The 16,161-nt window shown below is 36.2% G+C and overlaps 2 protein-coding genes across 4 annotated transcripts in view; one reads left to right on the forward strand and one right to left on the reverse strand.

Annotated features, from left to right (window-relative positions):
• NAA35 (N-alpha-acetyltransferase 35, NatC auxiliary subunit) overlaps positions 1–16,161 on the reverse strand; it is a 46,760-nt gene that overhangs the window by 17,717 nt on the left and 12,882 nt on the right. For all 3 annotated transcript variants that reach the window (XM_070431405.1, XM_070431406.1, XM_070431407.1), the window contains 6 exons: positions 7,411–7,477; positions 7,290–7,333; positions 5,852–5,902; positions 5,058–5,141; positions 4,045–4,159; positions 2,119–2,297 (listed from right to left, as the gene is read on the reverse strand). In XM_070431405.1, coding sequence (XP_070287506.1) covers positions 2,119–2,297; positions 4,045–4,159; positions 5,058–5,141; positions 5,852–5,902; positions 7,290–7,333; positions 7,411–7,477 — 540 coding nt within the window. The remainder of the gene's footprint in view (positions 1–2,118; positions 2,298–4,044; positions 4,160–5,057; positions 5,142–5,851; positions 5,903–7,289; positions 7,334–7,410; positions 7,478–16,161) is intronic.
• LOC139020506 (thymosin beta-4-like) lies at positions 12,704–12,835 on the forward strand. Its single transcript, XM_070430143.1, has one exon. It carries the CDS (start codon positions 12,704–12,706, stop codon positions 12,833–12,835), a length of 132 nt encoding a protein of 43 aa, XP_070286244.1.

Consider the following 16,161-nt stretch of genomic DNA (forward strand, 5'->3'; position numbering starts at 1 on the left):
GCTCAGTGCTTGAGCATCAACCTATGAACCAGGAAGTCACAGTTCAATTCCCGGTCAGGGCACATGCCTGGGTTTCAGGCTTGATCCCTAATGTGGGGTGTGCAGAAAGCAGCCAATTAATGGTTCGCTCTCATTACTGATGTTTCTTGCTCTCTCTCCCTCTCCCTTCCTCTCTGAAATCAATACAAATATATATTTAAAACAACAACACTGAAATGTTAACATCTGTAGGTTATAAGATAGTAGCTATTTATCATCTTCATATTTTTCTGCATTTTGCTGGGTCAAAGAATGTACATTTTTAAGACTGGAGAGAGCGAACCACTGGAGTACAGTAGAATGACTATTTCCCTTTATCAACATTAAAATATTATTTTACTTATCAATCTAATTGTTGTAAATTTTTTATATTACTATTAAGTTTGAGTATTTTTAATCTTTATTGCTTTTTAAACGTGTGTGTTTATGTCCTATCCCAATTTTACATTTTGTTACTTATCTTTATCTTATTGATATTTCCGCATTCTCTATAATCTGGCACTTTATCCTAATAACAAGCTTCTTATGCAGATCCAGCGGACCATTTGGTCCCTTAACCTTCCTCACTTTACTCTTGGCCTCTGCCACACGCCCCACTACCACTATTCTTCTGTCGCAAGTCTTCCAGGGATCCAGACTTTTCTCTGACTAGGCTCTTTTTCATGTCCAGTGCCAGCAGTTCCCCCAGCTCTGTTCTATTATGGTATGTCATTATGCATTCACCCGTCTGACAAGGTAATCCATAATCTCCTGCCAGAATACAAATTCCAACTTTTGCATTACACTTTCTTATTCCAATTCACATTGATCTTTTCTTTTTCTAAAATCCTACAATTAATCTGGTGAACACAAATAAGTACCTATGTAACAATTAAGGATCAGAAAAGTGGATACAGAAGAGTAAGAAAATCTCTATTTATTATCCAGATAAGTCACTAACCAATCTAATGAAGTTACAATGAATTACAAAATGAATTGGCTTATGCCTGTAATCTTTTCTACCTTTAAGATTCATGATTCTTAAGGACAGACTATTTTAAAGTAAACAAATACAAAGGGGAGTAATAAAGACATAATCAGTCAAAGTTTCACTAAGGAATGAAGACTTACGCTGGGCTTTAATGCCAAAGAATTAGTGGAAGGGAAAATAAAATTATTTTAAGACAGAACATAAACAAAAGCACAAATCTTCATTGATTATCAACTGTGTCCCATAATTGCTGCTTAATTCTAGGAATGTAAACTGGTTAATTTGTCATCTCAGGAAACACAGGTATAGAAGAGACTTGGAACCAATAAGGAAGACTTCACAGAGGTAATGACATGGAGCTAGGAATTATGTATCTCAGCATGGAGGGGGAACAAATGCATTATGTATGCATAGTCATGCAAAAGAAATTAGTGTAGTTATGTCTAAATATCAAGAATATTATTTTGCATATTTTCTACTTACCTACTAAACATAAATATCACTACAACCTTACCATTAACAAAATTCCACCTCTGAATGTTTTAATATTCCCAAAATAAAAGTATATTTTTCTGTATTTAAATCCATAATAAAGATTAATCCAAAAACTGTTAACTTAAAAATGTACATACTCTTTTACCCAGCAACCTCACTGTTTAGGAATTTATCTTAAAGGGGAAGAAAGCACCTGATACAATGATTTACCTAAAAAGATATCTGCCAAAATATTGTTTATAATAGTAAAACACTGAAAAAGACTTAAATGCAATTCAGTATGAACGGATTGAAACAAAACGAAACACCTGATATATGCTTATTGTGGAATGCCATGTAGCCATTAATATAGAAATATATGTATTTGTTGACATGAAAAGACAGATATTCACAATATAAAGATTAATAATTAATGAAGTTTATCAAACACCATGATACAATTTTTTATATGAAAAAATATTGGTGCACATGCACACTTAAAAGCTTTTGAAGACAGAATCCAGGGTTCAAACTCCCATTTCTAAAACTTGGATGAATTACCTAACTTCTCTAGACTTTAGTTCCTTAATTTCTAAAATGAATAGTTATATTCCAGAATAGAGATTTGTACTTACCAGGATACAATGTAAATTTGTTAAATTGACCACCTCACAGACAGTTTTTATTCTATCTATTAATCTTGCAAAATAGTTGACCATTTCTTCCTTTTTAATTATTTTTGCATATCGAGGGAAGGTAGGTGGAAGTAGCCTCTGGTTAACAAGAGGCTCAAAGCCCATCATAATTGGATGATCTAAAAAGAAAAAAAAATATTTCAATGTTTCTCAGAATTTTAAATCTCAAATACTACTAAAAGTAAAAAAGGCCAGTTTTAAAAACATCTCCAAATTCTAATCACAACATTGTCTAGATTTTATATTTTACAATTAACATATCTATACACACATATTTTAAAATAGATAGGCATATTTAATAACCTAAAATTGTATTTCCTATCTACATGATGTTGGTAGTGGTGACAGAGAGGGGCTTCTACCTTCAAGCCAAGAATGGGATAAAATAGGGTTAATATAATCCCTTTTTCTGACCACAATAGTATGAAATCAGAAATGGAAAATCTACAAATATGTGGAAACTAAACAACAACAGAGTTCTGAACAACTAATAGAAGAAATCAAAAGGAAATTAAAAATGTATCAAACCAAATGAAAACTGATACACAACATACCAAAACCTATGTGCTGCAAAAACAGTTGTGACCGGGAAGTTTATAGCAATAAATGCAGATATTAAAAAATTAGAAAGATTTCAAATAAACAATCTAACTTTATACCCCAAGGAACTAGAAAACAAATTAAACCCAAAGTTAGAAGGAAGGAAATATAATGATTAGAATGGAAATGAATGCAAGAGACCAAAAAACAACAGAAAATATTAACAAAACCAAGAACTGGTCTTCCAGAAAGATAAACAAAATTGATAAACCTTTAGCTAGACTCCTATATGTCTACTGACTGGAGAATTTAGCTTACATTTAAAGTAATTGTCAATAGGTATGGAAATGCCATTGTCATTTTGTCAATGGTTTCCTGGTTTTGTAATTTTTTGTAATTCCTTTGTTCTCTTTTTCCTTCTCTTACTCTCTTCATTATTTGATAATTTTCTATAGTGCGTATGCTTTGATTCTGTTCTTTTTTTCCTGTATATCTACAGATTTTTGCTTTGTGGTTACCATGAGGTTTACATAAAATACATTTGTAATAGTCTAAATTGATAACTTCAAACACACAAAAGCTACCTCTGCCACATTTCATATCTGATGTCACAATTTGCATCCCCCCCTTTAAAAAAATATTTTATTGATTTCAGAGAGGAAGGGAGAGGGAGGGAGGAAGAGAGAGAGAGAGAGAGAGAGAAACATCAATGATAAAAGATCAGCTGCCTCCTGCACGCCCCCTACTGGGAATTGAGCCCACAAACCAGGCATGTGCCTTTGACAAGAATTGAACCCAGGACCCTTCAATCCAGAGGCTAACGCTGTATCCCCTGAGCAAAACCAGCGAGGGCACAATTTGCATCTTTTACATTGTATATCCATTAACAAAGTATTTTAAATACTTTTTATCTTTTAACCTTCAGACAAAAATTTTAAGTGATTTACCCACCACCATTACAACATTAGAGTATTCTGAACGAAACTAGTTGGCCCTTGGTATCTACAGGTTTTACATCCATGGATTCAACCAACCACAGATCAAAAACAGTATTCAATCCACACCTGGGAATCTGCAGATGCAGAAGGTTGACTGTATGCATTGTTCTACGCTATTTTATATGTGCATCAGTAAGATATAGTACTGTTTTTTTTTTCTAGAAAAAAATTTAAAAGAAGGGAGCATACTTTATAAGTCTATGGAGCAAAAACATTCCAAGGCCCAGAGAGATTTAATTAAATAAAATTTTAGCCAATGTCCATACTACCCATAGCAATCTGGATGGGAAAGAATGAAAAAAGAGTAGGAGCAAAAACAGACAATTACCTCCTTTTGTAGTATCATTCTGGGCCTGGATGCCATGATGCAATGAATTATGAATGGCAGAAAGAAGATCTGCTGCTTGAACCATCAATTTTTGAGCTTCTGCAACAGCACTGGTCTAGCAAATAAATCACCAAAAACATTCTTACATATTCTTTCACTGAAAGATATACATTGGATAGGAAAATCCTATAAACAATAATGAAATCAAGTGCTTGTTGTAATGACATTGGTTTTCATGAACTATTCACTTAATATAGAATGTCCAGATCCTGTTAGGATAGAAATTATTTTTTTTTATAATTTTGTAGGAGCCATTAAAAAACAATAGAAAACATTTCTGGTTTATTCTATTAATATTTCGTTTAAAAAGAGAGATGCAGCCAACTGGAAAATTTCAACGTTTCTACTCTGTCATTCATTAAGGTGAAATAAATAAAACACACACAGAAAAAAATAGCATTGCAAAAGTTAGAACACTGGTAAAGGTTGGCCCTTTACTCACCACTTATTAACTATTCACTAACTTGGCCTGTAATTGAGATACACACACACACACACACACACACACACACTATTCACTAACTTGGCCTGTAATTGAGATACACACACACACACACACACACACACACACACACACAAAATCACCATGTAGGGCTTACTTTGGGGTCTACACAAATCTAACAGCTATTTCCTGAATGAAAGAGGACATCCTAAAATTCTCATTTTTACTTTCTCCTTTCAACTCACAAAATATGATTCCTATTTTTATATCAACAATAGATATGCATATGTTATGGAGCAAAATGTAAAATTCATGTGACTTTTTGAGAAAATCATCAGGGCTAGTCTGGTGTAAATATACTGACTGTTCAGTGCTGTACACGTGCAACAGGGGCATATCAATGGAATAGTCTCAAAACTACTTCAATAAAGCATTCTATCAAAACAAAACAAAACAACAAACACAAAAACCACATACCAGTAAATAGACAGATGATAGTAAATGCCCTTACCTCTTTCTTAGTAAAGGCTATAAGCACAGTCAGTAACACTCGAGTAAATTTCATCCTGCTGAATACTGCTAAACACTGCTGGTGCTAAAAAATATATATATAAGAAAGAATTAGAAGTTAAAAGATGCAAAGTCTGTTAAAAGAATTTCAAATAAAAAAATATATATAAGAAAGAAGTAGAAGTTAAAAGATGCAAAGTCTGTTAAAAGAATTTCATTTTAAAATATGATATTTTAAGTCCTAAATCTCAGTGTTAATAACTTACTACATTACAAAAACGTTCACTCAGTCTTTAAATGCCTGAAAATCGGAGCTGCAGGAAACATAGCAAAGCTTACTCTATTGAAATAGAAAGCTTCTGTATCAACAGGACTGATTTTTCCCTAAGACAAAAGTTACACTATCATCTCAAAACTGATTTAATCATAAATTAAAAAGGACTGTGAAAAAACTAAACAGAGTCAGAAAATTTAGGACCTTAACAAAGGTTTGGCAACTTTTGATTCTGTGCAAGTTCTTGGGTTTTGCCAGGTTTTGATGTGTCATCGGTAAAGTCATTTTTTCTTCCTACCTCATAGGAATACTGAAGATTCAGTTTTGAAATCATGTATTTGAAAGAACTGTATTATCATTCTATCAAAATAAACATAAGGGAAATAAAATCTCTTGCAATGTCCAATTTGTAAAGAAATACCTTAAAAAGTGCTTCCACAAATTATAATACAGTTCATAAAACTATAATATTAAGAGGTTGACTTCTCTGATATTATCTACCAGAAAATAAGTTCAATTACTTCTAGTTCAACTTCTGGATCTCTTTCTTCTCCTTGTCGACTTCGAGTACTCTAAAATTTTAAGAAAGGTGAATTAAAACAAACACAGGCCTATAGAAGCATTAAATTATAAATATACAAGGTAAAGCACTAAATTAGTTTATTGTAAGAATCTATTTTTAAGAAAAATATTTGAGAGGGAAAAGAAGCTGTTTTTAGTATTTATTTCCTCCTATTAATACTATATTTAAAAAGTTAGTTTTACAAAGATCATACAAAAGAGTAAGGTATTAAAAGCAGCAAAAGCAAACCAGTAAAACAATATAAGTAAAAGCACATGGTACTTTTTTCTTTTAAAAAACCTATTCTTTGAAATTCTAGATGCTTTCAAAACTAACCCTGCTGGGAAAAAAAGTAAGCTTTATAAAATCACATCATAAAAATAAAGCCACATAGTGAATACTGATCTGTTCTGCACTAAATGCAAGCCATCTTGTTAATACATGAGTAATATATGGTTAACTGTTTTGACAAAATTCTAGGAAGATCTCATAAAAGAGCTGGTTTCTAGCATGTCCTAGTGAGACTCAGGTTATTAAACTCCTTTGAACTGTATTTTCTAAATGTGGGGCACTGTGTGCATTTTATTGTCTAATTTAATAAATAATTGTGAATATCAAATAAAACAATGTAAAACTGCTTTGATAACTATGCTGCGTTATACAAGTGTAAAAAAAATGGCAGAAATATTAACCTTTTCCCTTGTTTAATCTCTATAGACCAGCCGTGGGCAAACTACGGCCCGCGGGCCGGATCCGGCCAGTTTGAAATGAATAAAACTAAAAAAAAAAAAAAGACCGTACCCTTTCATGTAATGATGTTTACTTTGAATTTATATTAGTTCACACAACCACTCCATCCATGCTTTTGTTCCGGCCCTCCGGTACAGTTTAAGAACCCATTGTGGCCCTCGAGTCAAAAAGTTTGCCCACCCCTGCGATAGATCCACGTCATCAGGGTCATTTGGCCGAAGTATGCCATTCAAAGAAGATATTTACCAGATTTGGGATACCATCATTTACTTAGCTTTTTCTCTGTGTTGTAGATACTCTCCTAGCTATTAAAGGTACAAAGATGAAGACAGTCCTATGTTGGAGGAATTTCCAATTCTACAATATGTACTACTCTTAAAATAGCATACAAAAATTCTAAAAAATTAGCCCAAAATTGAAAAATTGAGAGGGTTTATTTTTCTATACTTGAAAGTGACATTAACTTATCAGAAGCTTCTGTAATAGCCTTCAAACTCATTACCAAAAGGCACAGCATGTACAAAGGAAGTTGATGGTCCTATCTACATCAGTTATTTGTACTTAAAGTTAACCTGACATTTAGAAAAAGAAAAAAATCCTACACCAAAGAGAGAGAGAAAAAAAAAAAAAAATATATATATATATACCTTTACTCTTCTTTGCATATCATCCTCCACATCTTTTAGCATGCCTAGAGAGAGAGACAATGAGGTTAAAAAAAAAAATCCAAGCAATAAACTTGTGAATTATCTTTATAGATGGTGTTACCTGTAACTCGAAGATCTGTCACACTGTTAGCCATTTTAAATCCGTAAGTCATTGACTGAAAATCTTCCTATACAAAAAAAGGAATAATTAGGTCCCTGAGTAGTAGCAAAACCTTTCCTTATATTTATCTTAAAAAATCACTATTTGTTAGTAAGAAAACAGTAATGGAATGTCAGCCTGCTTTTCTTAATATTGCTATCAAACATCCAAGCTTTCCTTATCCTTGCATCCTTAAAAATCCATATTCTAAGGCTCTCCGTGTCCTTAATTTCAACTACTTATCCTTAGGCAATTTAAATATACTTGCATTTAATAGGTTCATTTACAAAATAAGGCTAATACTTATGATAGTATTACAAGGCAATTCCCGTTTACAAAGTATTCTCAAATTCACAGGTGAACAGTAAATATGTAGTAATTACTGTTTGATTATAAGATTGTAAGATTTGCATAAGATTCTTACTTCAAAAGCCTATTTCACTGTTAGGATAACAAAGGTTAAGCCTTACTCAAAGTGATAGCAAAACCACATCCCTACTTTAGCCCCATTCCAAAGAAAAATTATTCACACGTGGATTCCTACCCCCAGAATCATTTAAAACACTACTGAGACATTAACAAATTAAGTGGCTTGCTGACTCGCATTGAAGACTATGAATTTAATTTCATCTGGATTATTTAACAAGTCAGAAGCTCTATTTAAGGAGTGTTTCTGTCACATTACAATTCTTATAAAAATGTATATAAAAGCCTAATATAGTGCACTTAATAGGTATTAACAGCAGGGGCCAGAACTATAGCAAAATTTCTGAATTCTTAACAAAAGCAACAGAGATCATGCAATTCATGGTCAGGTATTACTATCTTACAGAAAAAAAACCATTCATTATGCCCCTGGTCTCAAAGAACTCAGAGGTGTTATATCACTCAGAGGATGCAATACTTGAACATCAAATAGGATTCTCAAAGTTTACATGTATGAAAAAATAAACTCTCCTAATGTTTATCACATTGCTACAGCACCTCCATCTATCCAGTTACTCAGCTGAAAACCTGCACTTCAACTTTCTATAACTGTCTGCAGACAGGTCCCCACCTTCCCATACTTATCCCTGCGATAATTTGCCACCAGAAGTCAAAGGGATTGTTTTAAAAATAAGTCATTTCACAGCACTTTCTACTCAAAACCTAGTTTCCTTCCTCATAGGAAAATCCAAAAGCCCAGCATGGCCTCTAAAACCCTCCACCATGTGGCTCTGGTCTCCCTCTCCAACCTCATTTCCTACCCACCACTCTTCTCCATGTCCACTGTACTGCAGTCACACAGGCCTGCTTGTGTACTTCAGACACATTGAACACATCCTCTTCTCAGGACCTTTGTACTTACTGAGCCCCCCCCCTCAAAATTATTTTCTTCAAAAGATTTACAAAGCTCCACTCCCACTGTTCCAATGTCAATTCCTCATACAGACGTTTCTCCTGTGCATTCTCCCTAAAACAGTACCCTCTACCACTTTCTATCCCCTTCCCCTGCTTGACTTTTCCTAAAATTAATCACCACTTGACATTATATATGTACTAGAGGCCTGGTGCACAAAATTCGTGCACTCGGGGTAGGGGAATGGGGTCCCTCAGCCCAGCCTGCACCCTCCTGTGCCCTCTCATAGTCCAGGAGCCCTGTGATGGATCGCCCCCCAGAGGGAGGCCCCACCCACCTGCTGGTCAGTGGCCTGGGAGGCCTCCCTCTTTGGGGTGATCGTGGAGCCCCCCTGATTGATCAATTGCCCCACTGGCCGGTGGCCTGGGCCTCCCTCTGCAGGGCGATCATGGGGCGATGGGTAGGCCCCCGACCAATCGCATCGCACCCACCTTGGCTGGCCTGGCGCCAGTGGGTATCATAGCGTGGTCATCTGGATGGTCATTCCACTGTTCGGCCGTTCGGTCGATTTGCATATTACGCTTTTATTATTATAGATTTGCTTATCCAACAGAATGCCTAATTCATGAGATCAGGCTTTGTTTTATTTACTACTTTATTCCAGGACTTAAGAATAGTGCTTGGCTCAGAGTACTGTTCAAAATATATTCGTTGAATGAATGATAGCTTACTGTAGGGCAGGGGCTATAAGTGTAAACAGCTGGTAACTTTCCTGAGTATATCAGGCTGATTACAAAATACCTTGGAGAATGGTGGAGACCGTAGCAAACCAGGGAACACACACCTCATCTAAAGGAAGTCAGCCACTAGTTACCCTATTGTGGCCATGAATTAATGCAGGACTAGTGTGGAAGGATCTCCTAATTTTTCAAAGCAAAAACCTAATTTAATGTAAAATTTTCCAATTTTTAAATGTTACCAATTTTTTAAAAATTAAGTAGGCCAACATTGCTAAGACAAAAAAAATACAAAACACCTGTAAGCCCTCTCAGTGAACTGTTAAGTTTACCTAGAGGAGTCTAAGGAAAAGCATTTTTCTAGAAGAATATCTCAGGTCTATGTAATAAATATAAGCCTCAATTATAAGAACTTAACCTAAGTCACTGGAGGGCTGAGGCAGAGGATGCTGCTAAAGATGCTGCTATTAAAGATCACTCTAAAAATTTTGTGGATTTGGGAACAAAAATCAAAGTGAAACCAATACTAAATACAATCCAACAGTCCAAGCAGGAGCTGACGGTGATTTGGATTGAGGTTATAACTAAGAGTGGGTTGGTTGAAATCAGTATATATCTAAAAGGTAAAGCCAACATGATGTGCCAATGAAATGAATATGGGGTATGAGGAAACCTGTACAATCAAGAATCGTTTTCGGTCTAAGCAACTAGCAAATGATGGTACCAATTACTGAAATGGGGCACATTTAGGGAGGAGCAGGATTAAAGGCAGAAATGGAATATAATTTTATTTATATTATGGTTGCAATTTCTTTGGTCAACCAAATGAAGATTTAGGAAGCTACCTGCTTAAGTCTGGAAGTGAGGGAAGAAATCAGAACTAGAGATATTAATTTGGGGTTCAGCAGCATAATGTTGGTATAAAAAGCCACAAGAACTAGAGGAAAGCAACTGAAGAAGTTATAGTGAAGAGAAAAAGCCTAGGAGTATTCCAGCAGTTGGAAGAACAAGCACAGGAAATGGACTCAGTGAGGAAGATAGAAATCTAAGATACTGATGTATCAAGGAGGATGAGGAGAAGAAAGTATTTCAAAAAGTAGTCAACTGGGTCAAATGATGCTGACAGGTTGAAGAGGGAGGGGTGAGAACAATGGATTTAGCAAATGGATATCATTAAGGACCTTGTTAACACTAGTTTCTGTGTAGTGGTAGAAAAGAATGTCCTGTTGGACAATATCCAAATGAGTGAGAAGAGACTGAAAGAGAAAGTAAAATAAGTAAATATTAACAGCTCATTCAAGGAGTTTTTTGTATAGGGTAGCAGAGAAATGCAATTATAAATAAAAGGAGCCATGGGGTCAAGGGAACTGGTGTTTTGTTATTCATTCATTCATTCCTTCGTCAGTCCATCCATCCATCCATCCATCCACCCTCACCAAAGGATATGTTCTTACTGATTTTATAGAGGAAGCAAAGAGAAAGAGAGGAACATCAATGTGAGAGAAAACGTCGATTGGTTGCCTCTCGAATGCACTCCGACCAGGGAATTGAACCCGCAACCTAGGTATGTACCTTGACCAGGAATTGAACCTGCTGTTGGTATATGCAGAGTCGCTGGCTTTAAGGATGGAAATGCAGGAGGCTTCTAGAAGTGGCAAAAGGCACAATTTGTCAACTGAACCACCCGGCCAGGACTGATGTCCTGTTTTAAATTAAGTGATAGTAAAACATGTTTATATGCCAATTAGTAGTGAAGGAAACACTACTAACGCGATACAAAGAGAGGATTAATAACTGAAGTAGGCAAGAGGGAATAGAATCTAGAATGCTAGTGGAGGGGCTGAGCTTAGATTGTCACAGGTATACTTTCAATTTCAACAAGATAGAAGGCAGAGTATATGGGAATCAACACAGGTTAGCACTTGTGATAATGAGAGATGGGGTACTTCTAATTCCACCGGATTCCAACTAATATTTCTTTATAGTACAAAGCAAGCTGACAGAGAAGGGCTGATAGAGGTCTGAGAGGAAATGATGTGGAACAGTCACCTTGGAGACTGGAAAAGCAAGTTCACTATAGAAGTGTTATGGGGTAGGACTGTCGCTAGTGTTAAGGGCCCATCTGAGATTTGTAGTCCTAAAATTAAAGTGAGAACTAGACACACAGATATGGATTTTCTCAAGCAGTTTTCTGCTGTTTGGGTACAAGTAGCAAGCAGGCAGATGGTTGGGGTTTTACCAGATAAGTGACATATTATGAGGAAATGAGAGCACTGGATCAGGAAAATGAGGACACAAGGAAAGTAACAGAAAAATAAAGCAAAAGCAAACAAATTGAAGGTCTCTAGTATAGAACTGAAGGATAGTGGGAGCAGGGAAATCAGAGTAAATAAGAGAGTAAGTGGAAGCAATCAAAATTTTTGGAGGTGAGATTAGTAGGGGTGGACCACACCATTATTAGTCAAACTGGTATACTGTTCAGAGTAGAAGAGGATGCTATTAATAATCACACCAGAACAAAAAGATGTCAAGTAGGACTGTTCCATGCTAACCAATACCTACAGATACCAGCTGTAACAGAAGAATGTGCTGAGGAAGGGCAGAGAAAAAACTAAAATCTGGGCAAGTCAGGAGAATGGGATCCAACTTTAAAGATAAAAAGGACTGCCTTAGCTGGTTTGGCTCAGCAGTTAGAGCATGTTGGCCCGAGGACTAAAGGGTCCCAGGTTCGATACTAATCAAGAGCACATACCTCATTTGCAGGCTCAATCCCCGGCCCTGGTCAGGGCACATGTGGGAGGCAACCAGTCGATGCATTGGTGTTTCTCTCTCTCTCTCCCCCACTCCCTTCCACTGTCTCTAAAACTCAATGGGGAAAAAATATCCTCATGTGAGGATTAACAACAAAAAGATAAGCAGGACTTTGCCCTAAAAAGCTAAGTAAAAGAGAAAGGCATAAGGAGAACCAGAGGGAAATGTTACTATGGCGAAGGTTCAAAGATATGCAGAGTTGCTGGCTTTAAGGATGGAAATGCAGGAGGCTTCTAGAAGTGGCAAAAGGCAAGAAAGCAGAACATTCGCTAAAGCCCCTGGAAAGGACACAGCCCTCAGTACCTTGATTTTGGCCCTGTGAAACTTGTGTGACACTTGTGCCCTCCAGAACTCTTCCTCTGCAACCATGCCTATCAAACCCAACATGTCTCAGATTGAGAAATTTGATAGGCTGAAATTGAAGACAGAAACACAAGAGAAAAATCCACTGCCTTCAAAAGAAACCATTGAACAGCGGAAGCCAGCAGGCAAATCATAATGAGACACAAACTGCCAATACTATGCACAAACCACCAATATGCACTGTATATTCCACAAGCACTGCCTTCTGATTTTTCTTATTTTAGCTGTTTAAGTTTGTAAGATGTAAAGAGGTTGGATCAGTTTAAATGACTCCTGCCCCTTTTCACATCAAAGAACTACTGACAGTGAAGGCTGTACCTGCCTCTCCCATCTGTCTGTCTGGCAGGCAGGGAAGGAAAAGAACTTGCATGTTGGTGAAGGAAGAAGCTGGGTGGACGACAGTGAAATCTAGAGTAAAAACCAAGCTGGTCCAAGGTGTCCTACAGTCTGTAAAATGCAGTTTAATTAGAGTGCCTTTTTTTGTTGTTGTTAAAATGATTTTAATCATCAGTTTAATTAGAGTGCCTTTTTTTGTTGTTGTTAAAATGATTTTAATGAACAATTTAAAAAATATGGAAATAAAGTTTTAAAACTTGAAAGAGAGAGAGAAAGAGAAAGAGAGAGAGAGAGAAAGCGTAAGAGCCAGAAGGCACATCCTGTGCACTAGCATGAAATAATGGAAGAGAATAATATTAGGATCAGCTGAACAATAATATGCCAGGGGGAGAAAAACAAAAACGAGAAAGGAAATGTAGGCATACACTAGTTTGGCTCATCTGTCATTAATATTTAAATAATCACAATAATGTCAGCAATAAATAATGATTTAACCAAAAATTGAATTCCTATTTAGGGTAGGGGAGAGGGTAATGTAAAAATGCCAAATACCTGCCAAAGATGTACTGATATACCATTGCTAAAAACTGTTAAGTCCTTAAATCCAGAAATTAGAATATAAGCCTATTATCCAGAAATATGGAAATAAGTAGTAGGAAAAAGCTAAAAGAATATAATGACAGAATGGATAAGAAGAACAGAGAACTGTAATTTCTCACTATAAGACTTGTGGGCTATTTGACTATGTGCAAGTATTATTACTTTTATTAAAACCCAAACCCCAAGGAAAATTTTTAAATAGCAAAAGTGAACATGACCAAATTACCTACTTTTAAGAGGGTCAAGTAGAGAATGAACTAGAGAGAAAGATCAGGCCAGAAAGAAGAGTTCTGCCTAAACCTAAAGCTAACAAAGGCATGAACTAAAGCAGGAACAAAGAAAAACAGAGCCCAGATTCAAGGTATCTGCAAGATAAAAAGAACCTGGATACAGAAGGTTAAAAAAAATTTTTTTAATCAAAGATAACATTCTAGAAACCATTTTGCAAGATACAGAATGCAAGAGGAAAAGTGGTCTAATTGGGGGGGGGCGATTATGGTTCCCATTTTGAATGTGTGAGCAAGATATTAAGAAAGAAATATTTTTACACAGCTTGAAAATGTATCCAGTTCAGGAGTTAAAATAAAACAGAGACATAATCTGAGAACAAAATACACCAGCACTTAGGAACTTCAGAAACATTATTTCGAACAAAAAAATGATTATGTCATTATTTATTCATTACCAAATCTCTCTTTTTAAAAAAATTAACTTTATTGCTGAAAGTATTGCAGATGTCCCCTTTTTTTTCTGTTCATTACCATATCTCTTAAGGACATTTACTAAGTAATCTTTTTTTATTCCTAATTATAAAACTGAGACAAATTTATCTGGAAAATCGGTCAAGTTTGGAGGGAAACAATGACCATTCATATCAAACATACACAGTATGTGAGTGCCTGTTTTCCCATTCTCATCGACATGGAGTATTATAAAAAATCTTGTAATCTTTGCCAATAATGGGTTAAAAATGGTATACTTATAATCTGTATTTCTCTTAAGTAAGTTTAAGCATCTTATGTATAAAGGCCATTTTACTTTGTGAACTATCTTCTGGTTTTTAAAAACTTTTTAACACTTAAAACATTCCATCTATCTGCAATTTATTTTGATGTTGTTAACCACCTTCCCCCAACCCCACCCAAATCCGTATGTTAAATCCTAAACCCCAATGTGATGGTATTATGATGTGGGGCCTTTGGGATTAACGTCATTCGTCATAAGAAGGACCCCTGAGAGCTCCCTCTCCTCTTCTACCATGTGTTGACACAGTGTAAAATAAAGATGGCTGTCTAAGAACCAGGAAGCAGGCACTCACCAGACGCTGATCTTAGCTGATTTAGCCTCCAGAACAGTGAGAAATATATTGCTGTTGTTTAAAAGCCAACTAGTCTATGGTATTGTTATAGCAGCCCAAAATGACTAACGCAGATTTAAAATGGTAAGTTAATTTTCAAGGTTGCTAATCAATTGTTCCAGTACCATTTTTCAAATGAATCATTTCTCTGCCCCACTGACCTTTGATGTCCTTTGAGAATGTAACTACTTAAAATAATTTGTATTTCCCTTCTCACTTATTAACTTAAACTAATCTTTTAAGTAATTCTACCCGATGGATTAGATTTTCCATAACTGTACCCATGTCAATTCAAATATGTAGCTAAATAAACAATGAATATATAAAAAGTTGACAGTTATTTCATAGACAACACACAAGCCATACATTTAAATGTGGACAATCATGTTAGGTATATACTTAATTATTCTCACATACATAACATTATTTAGAAAAGCTTTACATACTATACACTGGACTACTGTAGGAGTCTAAGATATTGATTTTGGATCAACAACAATGTTAAAAAGAAAGTTACTAGTCTCAACAAAGGGAAAAATTAAATAATCATCTATATAATAAAAGGCTAAGTGACCATTACAGCAAAATGACCAGAACGACCAGTCACTAGGATGTGCACTGACCACCAGGGGGCAAATGCTCAACACAGGAGCTGCCCCCTGGTGGTCAGTGAGCTCCCACATGGGGAGCGCTGCTCAGCCAGAAGCCAGGCTCACGGCTGGAGACCGCAGCCTCTCCTGCCTCCGCAGCAGCAGCGCTAAGGAGCAGCGAGCCGAGTGGTGAGGAGCAGCGAGCAGGCGGGCGGTAAGGAGGGCCCCCAGACTGCGAGAGGGATGTCCAACTGCTGGCTTATGCCCGCTCCCCTTGGGGATTAGGCCTAAGCCAGCAGGCAGACATCCCCCGAGGGGTCCCAGACTACGAGAGGGCACAGGCCAGGCTGAGAGACACTCCTCCCCCTGTGCACAAATTTCATGTGCTGAGCCTCTAGTTTACCAATAATCTCAAATGCTATCACATTTTCCCTTAAAATTATCAGCATCTGAAACCTTATTTTCTATAAGGAGAAAAATATAACCTCAGAACACTTTCCCAGGGCAAGGTGCCTAGTACTAACTTTAAGAAAATGTTTATACTCTAAAACAGTGATTTTCAACCAATGTGCCACAATA

The sequence above is a fragment of the Myotis yumanensis genome, unplaced genomic scaffold, assembly GCF_028538775.1.
Source record: "Myotis yumanensis isolate MYYU_CA2020_CCGP unplaced genomic scaffold, mMyoYum1.0.hap1 SCAF_12, whole genome shotgun sequence".
Lineage (NCBI taxonomy): Eukaryota > Metazoa > Chordata > Mammalia > Chiroptera > Vespertilionidae > Myotis > Myotis yumanensis.

Excerpts from the sequence above, each read along its gene's own strand:
- LOC139020506 (XM_070430143.1), top strand. The coding sequence starts at position 12,704 with ATGCCTATCAAACCCAACATGTCTCAGATTGAGAAATTTGATAGGCTG.